This window comes from Mustelus asterias, chromosome 17 (genome assembly GCF_964213995.1).
Source record: "Mustelus asterias chromosome 17, sMusAst1.hap1.1, whole genome shotgun sequence".
In the NCBI taxonomy this organism is placed as follows: Eukaryota; Metazoa; Chordata; class Chondrichthyes; order Carcharhiniformes; family Triakidae; genus Mustelus; species Mustelus asterias.
Window position 1 is genome coordinate 16,423,736 of NC_135817.1, and position 12,670 is coordinate 16,436,405.

General features: G+C 46.0%; 1 protein-coding gene across 1 annotated transcript in view; it reads right to left on the minus strand.

The window, feature by feature from the left end:
- Positions 1-12,670, minus strand: part of mbtps2 (membrane-bound transcription factor peptidase, site 2) — a 67,411-nt gene that overhangs the window by 26,355 nt on the left and 28,386 nt on the right. Inside the window, exons 7-8 of the mRNA XM_078232323.1 lie at positions 10,114-10,294; positions 3,524-3,618 (exon numbers count right to left, since the gene is read on the minus strand). Coding sequence (XP_078088449.1) covers positions 3,524-3,618; positions 10,114-10,294 — 276 coding nt within the window. The remainder of the gene's footprint in view (positions 1-3,523; positions 3,619-10,113; positions 10,295-12,670) is intronic.

Consider the following 12,670-nt stretch of genomic DNA (forward strand, 5'->3'; position numbering starts at 1 on the left):
ACATCTTGCCTTCAAACAACCGCACAACCTCAAACAGACCATTGTCCACAGTAAACTACCCAGCCTTCAGGAGAACAGTGACCATGACACCACACAACCCTGCCACAGCAAACTCTGCAGGATGTGCTGGATCATCGACATGGATGCCATCATCTCACGTGAGAACACCATCCACCAGGTACACGGTACATACTCTTGCAACTCGGCCAACGTTGTCTACCTGATATGCTGCAGGAAAGGATGTCCCGCGGCATGGTACATTGGGGAGACCATGCAGACTCTACAACAACGGATGAATGAACACCGCTCGACAATCACCAAGGAAGAGTGTTTTCTACCTGTTGGGGAACACGTCAGCGGTCACGGGCATTCGGCCTCTGATCTTTGGGTAAGCATTCTCCAATTCTCCAAGGTGGCCTTCAAAGAACAATACAGCACAGGAACAGGCCCTTCGGCCCTCCAAGCCCGCGCCGCTCCCTGGTCCAAACTAGACCATTCTTTTGTATCCCTCCATTCCCACTCCGTTCATATGGCTGTCTAGATAAGTCTTAAACGTTCCCAGTGTGTCCGCCTCCACCACCTTGCCTGGCAGCGCATTCCAGGCCCCCACCATCCTCTGTGTTAAATATGTCCGTCTGATATCTGTGTTAAACCTCCCCCCCTTCACCTTGAACCTATGACCCCTCGTGAACGTCACCACCGACCTGGGGAAAAGCTTCCCACCGTTCACCCTATCTATGCCTTTCATAATTTTATACACCTCTATTAAGTCTCCCCTCATCCTCCGTCTTTCCAGGGAGAACAACCCCAGTTTACCCAATCTCTCCTCATAACTAAGCCCCTCCATACCAGGTAACATCCTGGTAAACCTCCTCTGTACTCTCTCCAAAGCCTCCAAGTCCTTCTGGTAGTGTGGCGACCAGAACTGGACGCAGTATTCCAGATGCGGCTGAACCAACGTTCTATACATCTGCAACATCAGACCCCAACGTTTATACTCTATGCCCCGTCCTATAAAGGCAAGCATGCCATAAGCCTTCTTCACCACCTTCTCCACCTGTGACGTCACTTTCAAGGATCTGTGGACTTGCACACCCAGGTCCCTCTGCGTATCTACACCCTTTATGGTTCTGCCATTTATCATATAGCTCCTCCCTACATTATTTCTACCAAAATGCATCACTTCGCATTTATCAGGATTGAACTCCATCTGCCATTTCTTTGCCCAAATTTCCAGCCTATCTATATCCTTCTGTAGCTTCTGACAATGCTCCTCACTATCTGCAAGTCCTGCCAATTTTGTGTCGTCCGCAAACTTACTGATCACCCCAGTTACACCTTCTTCCAGATCATTTATATAAATCACAAACAACAGAGGTCCCAATACAGAGCCCTGCGGAACACCACTAGTCACAGGCCTCCAGCCGGAAAAAGACCCTTCCACTACCACCCTCTGTCTTCTGTGACCAAGCCAGTTCTCCACCCATCTAACCACCTCCCCCTTTATCCCATGAGATCCATCCTTTTTCACCAGCCTACCATGAGGGACTTTGTCAAACGCTTTACTAAAGTCCATATAGATGACATCCACGGCCCTTCCCTCGTCAACCATTCTGGTCACTTCTTCAAAAAACTCCACCAGGTTAGTGAGGCATGACCTCCCTCTCACAAAACCATGCTGACTATCGTTAATGAGTTTATTCCTTTCTAAATGCGCATACATCCTATCTCTAAGAATCTTCTCCAACAACTTCCCCACCACGGACGTCAAGCTCACCGGCCTATAATTACCCGGGTTATCCTTCCTACCCTTCTTAAATAACGGGACCACATTAGCTATCCTCCAATTCTCTGGGACCTCACCTGTGTCCAGTGACGAGACAAAGATTTGCGTCAGAGGCCCAGCGATTTCATCTCTCGTCTCCCTGAGCAGCCTTGGATAGATTCCATCAGGCCCTGGGGATTTGTCAGTCTTTAAATTCTCTAACAAACCTAACACTTCCTCCTTTGTAATGGAGATTTTCTCCAACGGTTCAACACTCCCCTCCGAGACACTCCCAGTCAACACATCCCTCTCCTTTGTGAATACCGACGCAAAGTATTCATTTAGGATCTCCCCTACTTCTTTGGGCTCCAAGCATAATTCCCCACTTTTGTCCCTGAGAGGTCCGATTTTTTCCCTGACAACCCTTTTGTTCCTAACGTATGAATAAAATGCCTTGGGATTCTCCTTAATCCTGTCTGCCAAGAACATTTCGTGACCCCTTTTTGCTCTTCTAATTCCCCGTTTGAGTTCTTTCCTACTTTCTTTGTACTCCTCCAGAGCTCCCTCCGTTTTTAGCTGCCTGGACCTACCATACGCCTCTCTTTTCTTTTTGACCAGTCCCTCAATTTCCCTGGTTATCCACGGTTCTCGAATCCTACCCTTCCTATCCTTCTTTTTAACAGGCACATGCCTGTCCTGCAGCCCTAACAACTGTTCCTTAAAAGACTCCCACATGCCAGATGTGGATTTACCCTCAAACAGCCTCTCCCAATCAAGAGCTGCCAATTTCTGCCTAATCCCACTAAAGTTAGCCTTCCCCCAATCCAACACCTTACCCATGGGACACCACTCATCCTTTTCCATCACTATCCTAAAGCTAACAGAATTGTGGTCACTATTTGCCACATGTTCCCCTACCGAAACTTTGAAGACCTGACCGGGCTCATTCCCCAGTACGAGGTCCAGTATAGCCCCCTCTCTAGTCGGGCTATCTACATATTGTTCCATAGAACCCTCCAATACGCATTTTACAAATTCCTCCCCATTCAGAGTCCCTGCGCTCAGCGATTTCCAGTCTATACCAGGGAACCTTCACGACACACGACAACGCAGAGTCGCTGAGCAGAGACTGATAGCCAAGTTCCGCACACACGAGGACGGCCTCAACCGGGATCTTGGGTTCATGTCACACTATCTGTAACCGCCACGACTTGCCTGGACTTGCAAAATCTCACTAACTGTCCTGGCTGGAGACAATACACATCTCTTTAGCCTGTGCTTAACCTTCTTTCCACTCATATTGTCTGTACCTTTAAGACTTGATTACCTGTAAAGACTCGGATTCCAACCATTATTTTGTAAATTGAGTTTGTGTCTTCATATGCCCTGTTTGTGAACAGAACTCCCACTTACCTGACGAAGGAGCAGTGCTCTGAAAGCTAGTGACTTTTGCTACCAAATAAACCTGTTGGACTTTAACCTGGTGTTGTGAGACTTCTTACTCTATTTCATGTCTTGCCAGACCCATCACAGCCAGGATCTAACAAATTCAGAAACACACTGCACAGGTTTTGAAAAATCTATTCTCAAAACAGCATGATCCTCTTCAAATCCTTCCCTCCAATTGTCACAGTTCACAATAATGCCCGTGTAAAAATTCAGTTTTGTACAAAGACAGCTGGATGTGGATATCTGTGGCAATGAACACACAATAAACAACTGCTCCATGCAGTGAGGATGGAGTTTGAAGAGACTCACCTGGGAGATTTGCAGCTTTCCACGGTAAGAGAAGCAAATATCCACCAGGCTGTTGTTGCTACAACATTCTGTGCTTCCATCGAGTCTCCTGTACACTGCACAAAAGAACAGGGTATTTCACTGGATCAAGTCAGCACTTTGAGCGAGCTCTTTAGGCTTTATAATCTACTTTCTTAAATATTTTGAAGGCCGTCATTAACAGATGTGAGAAGAGGCCAGTGTTAAAAAGTTATTTATGAGGGAGTAACAGAGCTGATCAGGACACAGCGCACAGAACAACGGCAACAACTTGTAGAGCTGCAGCTGGAACATTCAAAACATCCCAAGGTGCCTCACAGAAGTGTTCTAAAAAGTAAGCCTGGCACTAAGCTACATCAGGAGAAATTAGGATGTCACCAAAAGCTTCATCCCTGTAACCTTGCACATTTACCACAACTAATCCACCCAACCTATACATCTTTGGACTGTGGGAGGAAACCCATGCAGACACGGGGAGAACGTGCAAACTCCACACAGGTAGTCACCCGAGGCCGGAATTGAACCCATGTCTCTGGCGCTGTGAGGCACGGTGATATATTAACCGCTATACCACCGTGCCATCCCATAGAGGTGTTGGGAGAAAATTCCAGGGTTTAGGTCATAGGCAAATTGAAGGCAAGGCCAGCAATGGTGGAGTGATGAAAATCAAAGATACTCAAAGGAACCACACAGGCCAAGAGAAACAGGATTGGGAGAGGTCACGTGGTCCGTGTTTGTCCATTCTGACAACATTATATATGTAAACACATACCACAAAATTCTGTGGATTGGATGTAGTAGAGCAGGGTGGCAGGTCAATAAGTGCTGGCCAGCCAGTGACAACCATGCCCCATGAATGAATTAAAACAAAATCAGCACCAGGGACCCAGGTTCGATTCTGGACTTGGGTTTGTGTGGAGGTTGCATGATGGGGCCAGAGATATAGAAATCAGAGTGGGAAAAGGAGGGGGAGGGCCATGTTGAAAGCTGCAGTGATCTCAGGGTCACAAGTACAAACAGCAGTGAGGTGACCAGCTAACCACGATGCCAATGTAGAGACCTCATTCAGTGAGATCAGCAAATGTAGAGGAATTGATAATTCACTCCACTGGATGAAGTGTCCAATTGCAGCATTTTTACACAAAGATGGGGCACATGGAAATTTTCTAGCTGGAACCAATAGGGCAGGAAAAGACATTCAGTCTAACCAATCAACACCAGCGTGGTCTCCTTTTATTCCTTCCCCTCCATTATGCACTTCCTGGTGTCTGAACCTAGCTTTCCTTTACAACACATCCCCTAATCGCTAATCACAATCTTTACAGTGCAGAAAACAGCCATTCAGCCCATCAAGTCTCACATCACTTCTACCCTTTTTGCTAATTATTTTTAATCTGTACCCTATTGTTCTTGATGTTCTGTTGAGAAGGAACAGTTTCTCACTATTTACCTTGTCTATACCTCTCAGGATGTTGAATAACTCTCTCAAGTCACCTCTCAGCCTTCTTTTCTCCAAGGAAAACAGTCCCAACCTCCAATCTATCCTCATGGCTACCATTCTTTATCCCTGGAATCTTTCTTGTGAATCTCCTCTGTGCTCTCTCCAATACCTTCACAAAATTCCTCAAGTATGGCGCACAGAACTGGACAGTCTCCAGATGAAGACTAACGAGTGTCTTATACAAGTTCAACATAACCTCTCTACTTTTGTATTCAATGTCCCTATTCATAAAACCTGGGGCACCATGTGCTATATAAACTGTTCTCTCAACACCTTGCCAACATCAGTGACTTATGTACAGATTACCCATGTCCCTTTAGTCTTATACCTCTTTTAGAGTTTCTACTTTGATTTTATATTTTATACCTCTCCATATTTTTCCTTCAAAATGTATCACTTCTCTGCATTGAACGATTGTCTGCCCAATCCACAACATTGTCCATTTGAAGTTGAAGACTAACCCCATCACAGTTAATAATGTTTTCAATGTTCAAATCATCTGCAAATTCTGAAATCATTGACACAACGTGAGAAAATCCAGCAGCCTATCTATACAAGCCAGATCCCTATGATTTCTATGATAGATGGCCAGATAATCTATTTTGGTGATGTTGGTTCAGGGATAAATGTTGGTCAGGACACCAGGAAGAATTCCCCAGCTCTTTTCTCAATTAGGGCCATGAGATCTTTAACATTCCTCCGTGAGGAGGAATTGAATAGAATACCAAGAGGGTGGAGGAAGACCTGGACAATCTGACCAAACAGAGGGAGTTGCTGCGGATCAGGAAAGTGGAGGAAAGAAGGCAGGGGTGTGTGACCTCAAAGACACCAGCCTACGCTCCCCCCCCACGCCGCACCCCACCAACTCCCATTGGCTTCAGTGCAGCCACTGACCATTTTCAGCAACGATTCTGAGAGAAAATGGAAGATTTGAAGGTGCAAAACGTTCAATGTTAATGGCCGCATCCCTGAGGTCCAGTTGTCTTTCTTGATCCACACTCTCATCTCAGAGTCTTCCCTTGGTGAAATTTTCCATTCTTCCCTCCTCTAGACCCATCTTCTTTCCCACTTGGCCTATTATTACCTCCTTTAACCATGCACCCTCGTGTGTTGTCATTTAATCTCTCCTGCTTTCTACCCCACCACAGATCTTCTCTGTTCTTCTTTCAGTTGCTTCCACACCTGCTGAATGCTTGCAGCATTTTCTTTTCTTTGTATCTCTAGCCTTTACTCTTAAGGGGGCAATTTTACCAGCTCATCCCACCGGTCGATCGGCGTAGCGAGCCAGTAAGATCGGGCGAGAGGCGAAAGATTAGGATCGCACTCAGTTTTTCACCTCTTGCGATCTTGCTGGCAAAATTGACTTTGCACTGAGAAAGGGCAAAGTCAATTTCAATATTCATGACATGATTACCATGTTCTTAGTGAGTCCCAGACGCTATCACCTGAGCTCACTTGACCGTACCTGCTCACCAGTCGAGGTCCTCGTAGGCGAGGATCACATATGGTCTCCACAAATGGAGACCAGACACTGGTGAGAACAGTGGCCATTGATGGTTCCCAGGTGGTCCTGGGCAGGGCTGGCAGTGCCCCTTGGGGGGGGGGGGGGGGGGGCTGATCAGCCTGGGTGGCGATCAGGGTGGGGGGGGGGGTGGTGTGATTGGGGCACCTGTGCAATGGCGAATCGAGAGCTCAGCAGCCGGCTTCACGGGCGAGATCAGGCTCCACACCACCCCCTACTGGTGAGAATCACATCCTGGCACTTTGATGAAGTAAGAAGTTTCACAACACCAGGTTTATTTGGTAGCAAAAGCCACAAGCTTTCGGAGCCTTAAGCACCTTCTTCAGGTGAATGGGAATTCTGTTCACAAACAGGGCATATAAAGACACAAACTCAATTTACAGAATAATGGTTGGAATGCAAATACTTACAGCTAATCAAGTCTTAAAGGTACAAACAATGTGAGTGGAGAGAGCATTAAGACAGGTTAAAGAGATGTGCATTGTCTCCAGACAGGACAGCCAGTGAGACTCTGCAAGTCCCGCAAGCTGTGGGGATTACAGATAGTGTGACATGAACCCAATATCCTGGTTGAGGCCGTCCTCATGTGTGCGGAACTTGGCCATCAGTTTCTGCTCAGCGACGTCATGTGTCGTGAAGGCCGCCTTGGAGAACGCTTACCCGAATATCAGAGGCCGAATGCCCGTGACCGCTGAAGTGCTCCCCAACAGGAAGAGAACAGTCTTGCCTGGTGATTGTCGAGCGGTGTTCATTCATCCGTTGTCGTAGCGTCTGCATGGTTTCCCCAATGTACCATGCCTCGGGACATCCTTTCCTGCAGCGTATCAGGTAGACAACGTTGGCCAAGTTGCAAGAGTATGTACCATGTACCTGGTGGATGGTGTTCTCACGTGAGATGTTGGCATCTGTGTCGATGATCCGGCACGTCTTGCAAAGGTTGCTGTGGCAGGGTTGTGTGGTGTCGTGGTCACTGTTCTCCTGAAGGCTGGGTGGTTTGCTGCGGACAATGATCTGTTTGAGGTTGTGCGGTAGGGATGGCCTTGGCGAGATGTTTGTCTTCATCAATGACATGTTGAAGGCTCCGGAGGAGATGCCGTAGCTTCTCTGCTTCGGGGAAGTACTGGACGACGAAGGGTACTCTGTCCACCGTGTCCCGTGTTTGTCTTCTGAGGAGGTCGGTGCGGTTTTTCACAGTGGCGCGTCGGAACTGTCAATCGATGAGTCGAGCGCCATATCCTGTTCTTATGAGGGCATCTTTCAGCGTCTGGAGGTGTCTGTTGCGATCCTCCTCATCCGAGCAGATCTTGTGTATACGGATAGCTTCTTTAATTCGGGTAAGTGTTCTCCAAGGCGGTCTTCACGACACATGACGTCGCTGAGCAGAAACTGATAGCCAAGTTCTACACACATGAGGACGGCCTCAACCGGGATATTGGGTTCATGTCACACTATCTGTAATCCCCACAGCTTGCGTGGACTTTAGGGTGGAAGCTGGAGAAGTGGAGCATCGTGAGGTATCCGTGGGCTTGCGGTACAGTGAGGTGCTGAGGTGACCGTCCTTAATGGAGATGCGTGTGTCCAAGAATGCAACCGATTCCGGAGAGTAGTCCATGGTGAGTCTGATGGTGCGATGGAACTTGTTGATGTCATCATATAGTTGTTTCAGTGATTGCTCACCATGACTCCAAAGGAAGAAAATATCATCGATGTATCTAGTGTATAGCATCGGTTGAAGGTCCTGTGCGGTGAAGAGGTCTTGTTCGAACCTGTGCATGAAGATGTTGGCATATTGAGGTGCGAATTTGGTCCCCATGGCTGTTCCGTGTGTCTGGATGAAGAACTGGTTGTTGAAGGTGGAGACATTGTGGTCCAGGATGAAGCGGATGAGTTGTAAAATTGCATCTGGAAACTGGCAGTTGTCGGCGCTGAGCACTGAGGCCGTTGCAGCAATGCCTTCACCGCACAGGACCTTCAACCGATGCTATACACTAGATACATCGATGACATTTTCTGCCGTTGGATTCACGGTGAGCAATCACTGAAACAACTATATGATGAGATCAACAAGTTCCATCCCACCTTCAGACTCACCATGGACTACTCTCCGGAATCGGTTGCATTCTTGGACACACGCATCTCCATTAAGGGCGGTCACCTCAGCACTTCATTGTACCGCAAGCCCACGGATAACCTCACGATGCTCCACTTCTCCAGCTTCCATCCTAAACACGTTAAAGACGACATTCCCTACGGACAAGCCCTCCGTATACACAGGATCTGCTCGGATGAGGAGGATCGCAACAGACACCTCCAGACGCTGAAAGATGCCCTCATAAGAACAGGATATGGCACTCGACTCATCGATCGACAGTTCCGATGCGCCACAGCGAAAAACCGCACCAACCTCCTCAGAAGACAAACACGGGACACGGTGGACAGACTGCCCTTCGTCGTCCAGTACTACCCCGGAGCGGAGAAGCTACGGCATCTCCTCTGGAGCCTTCAACATGTCACTGATGAAGACGAACATCTCGCCAAGGCCATCCCCACACCCCCACTTCTTGCCTTCATACAACCACACAACCTCAAACAGACCATTGTCTGCAGCAAACTACCCAGCCTTCAGGAGAACAGTGACCACGACACCACACAACCCTGCCACAGCAACCTCTGCAAGACATGCCGGATCATCGACACAGATGCCATCATCTCACATGAGAACACCATCCACCAGGTACAAGGTACATACTCTTGCAACTCGGCCAAAGTTGTCTACCTGATACGCTGCAGGAAAGGATGTCCCGAGGCATGGTACATTGGGGAAACTATGCAGACGCTACGACAACGGATGAATGAACACCGCTCGACAATCACCAGGCAAGACTGTTCTCTTCCCGTTGGGGAGTACTTCAGCGGTCACGGGCATTCGGCCTCTGATATTCGGGTAAGCGTTCTCCAAGGCTGCCTTCACGACACACGACGGCGCAGAGTCGCTGAGCAGAAACTGATAGCCAAGTTCCGCACACATGAGGACGGCCTCAACCGGGATATTGGGTTCATGTCACACTATCTGTAATCCCCACAGCCTGCCTGGACCTACAGAGTCCCACTGGCTGTCCTGTCTGGAGACAATACACATCTCTTTAACCTGTCTTAATGCTCTCTCCACTCACATTGTTTGTACCTTTAAGACTTGATTAGCTGTAAGTATTTGCATTCCAACCATTATTCTGTAAATTGAGTTTGTGTCTTTATATGCTCTGTTTGTGAACAGAATTCCCACTCACCTGAAGAAGGAGCTTAAGGCTCCGAAAGCTTGTGGCTTCTGCTACCAAATAAATCTGTTGGACTTTAACCTGGTGTTGTTAAACTTCTTACTGAGTTTACCCCAGTCCAACGCTGGCATCTCCACATCATGACTTTGATGAAATGCCATACAATTGCTTTTTTCAAACTCAACCATGAAACAAATCTGAAACTTTGCCGTTTTCTCACTCATTCAGCACTTTAAATATTTTTGGTAAGATTGCCCACTAAATATTGCAGTACCTCGATCCACAGAGTTCAGGTGTTGCAGGTTTGCCTCTTTGACACAGTATCCAGTCTGTGGTTTCACAGAGATCTCTTCAATGCACTTGTGCCAATCCTCCACACTGTAAACTGAACAATTTTCCACATATTTCACAAGGTCACCCATGGACAGTCCTCTTGGTCCACTGGCTGGGGAATTCTGAGAAACAGAAGATGTATGTGATTAAATATACCAACAATTTGTCCTAAACGTTCTCATCTGGAGTAGCACATTCTGTTCTGCACACAAACTTAGGAACGGTTCCATAGACTAGGCTAGGTATGGTGGTACAGTGGGGGTGGCACTTAGGGGATGGGCCTGGGTAAGATGCTCTGTAAGAAGTCTCACAACACCAGGTTAAACCTGTCAGAGAGTTTGTGCAGACTTGATGGGCCAAATGGCCTCCTTTTGTACTGAAGGGATTCTATTCTATGGTCCTTGAATATAGAAGATTAAGCAGTGATCTAATTAAGATTAGATGAATGAAGAGTTTAATAAAGTAGATAGAGAGAAGCTATTTTTTCTGGTGAACAGTGTGATGATACTGTGCTATTGATATATTTTATGTTTACGGGCACTGTTTTAAGATTCAGTTTTTTCTAGAGAGTCAGTATTTCTGAAGGAATGCAGCAGATGCTGGAAAGCAGGATAAATCCTCATTTTAACCCTGTAGTATTTAATTAGAATGAAGCTAATTTTGTTTATAACTACAGAAGACCCCTGGGGTTTTTTTTTGATTAAAGTAATGAAAGGTGAGTTAGGTATAGGATCATAGTCATGTGATAGTAGAAGTGGGAGGAGCTAGGTTTGTAGCAGAAAACAAGAGTTTTTTTCTGTGTTTAGTTGCTGGAGAGGGTGGTTTAAAGAAATAAACCTACAAACTGCTATCTCTCTCTTTGAAAAGTCTCTCTGGAACCTTCGCGGTTCCTATTACCACAATTTAAAACAAGTATGCCTGAGTTTGTTAACTGTATTTAAAGTGGAGTTTAAGTTTATGGGGAGCCTGTTGCTTACTTGTAACTGAAATAGTGATGTTAGAAATTAAGAGTTGTTTCTTTTTATATTTAAAGATCGTTCAACGGTTAAGAGTTAAACTGCTTCATTTTGTTAAGAGTTATACTTAAACTGTATTATGAATAAAGCTTGTTTTGATAAAAAGATCCCTAATTTGTCAGTGGAATTACTCCTGGGGCAAAACATCCTTTCCTCATATTTATGCCAAAATAGATCAATTGTTGGGATCTAGTCTGGCCTCATAATTTACCTTGATGTTCGGGTCCAGCATCCTAACACAGAGTCCAGAGCAAAGGGGAACAATCTTAAAATGAGAATTAGGTTATTCAAGGGTGACACCAGAAGCATAAACGCTTGTGGAAATCTGGAGGTCGTCTCCAAAAGGGTGTTGAGGCTCAAGGTCATAAGGACAAAAGAAAGGAGTTGTAGGAGCAGGCCCATCAACATTGTTCCATCATTCGACAAGATCATGGCAGAACATTTACATCAATTCCACTTCATTGACCAATCCCTCAGTCTCCAAGAATCTCCTGATCTCAAGTCTTGAATGGCTGTGGGTCATACCACAAGAGGAAGCACTTCCTACACATGCTCAGTTGCAGTCTCAGTGGCAGAGAGCCGGTTGGCAGCCTTGAAACAAAAAGGTTGGCTTCACACAAACTAACAATAAAGTTCAAATTATTCATTTTTAAGTCTCTGTAGTCCTTAATCAATTGCAAGTTATTTCATCTAGCCCACCTTTCATTTAGTAACTGTAAAAAAATGCTTCTGATGATTCAATTAATGAAAATATCTAATCAGGATACTTCAGTAAAGGAGATTCTCAGCTTCTAATGTGGAGGAGATCTGATTGTAATATTTAGGTTGAGAACAATTTTTTGATTTAGAAAAAAATCAATAAAAAATATTTTGACTAAAATGTTTTCGAAAAAGTTTATTACCCAATGTAGGATTTGAAACATTGATTTAAGAATCCCATTGCAGACCAACTGAGCTACACGGGCTGTGTAGAAACTCCCGCTAAAAGTCTTACCACAATGGATATAGCCTAAGGAAGGCTTTGACCTCTACTTCAATGTCGATTGAAGTCAACCAGCTGTGATCAAATTGAATGATGCAAAAGGCTTGAGGGGCTGAATGCCTCCTCCTGTTGTTGAAAGACATGATTTCAAGGCTTTTATTTTTTGAGGCAGAACCCAACTGGAATTGAAATGGAAACTGCTGCTAACTGAAAGGGAAACTGAAGCTGAAGTAGAAATGGAAATTTTGGTTCCCGGAGAAACTGACACTGGTCGAAACCAGATAAAAACACAGAGCCATTCAAACTCAGACCCCAGTGCTGCAGGACAGACAACAGAGACTGATCCAGGAACTGGGAACAGGAACAACACAGTTGCTTCAAATGTTTCTGTTACTTGAAGAAAACATTGGCAGATTTATACCATGAAGAGCGTCATGGGCTAAGCTGACGTATGCCTTTTGCTGAAGACAGTGCCCATGGAACTCAGGCTGGTTGGGCGA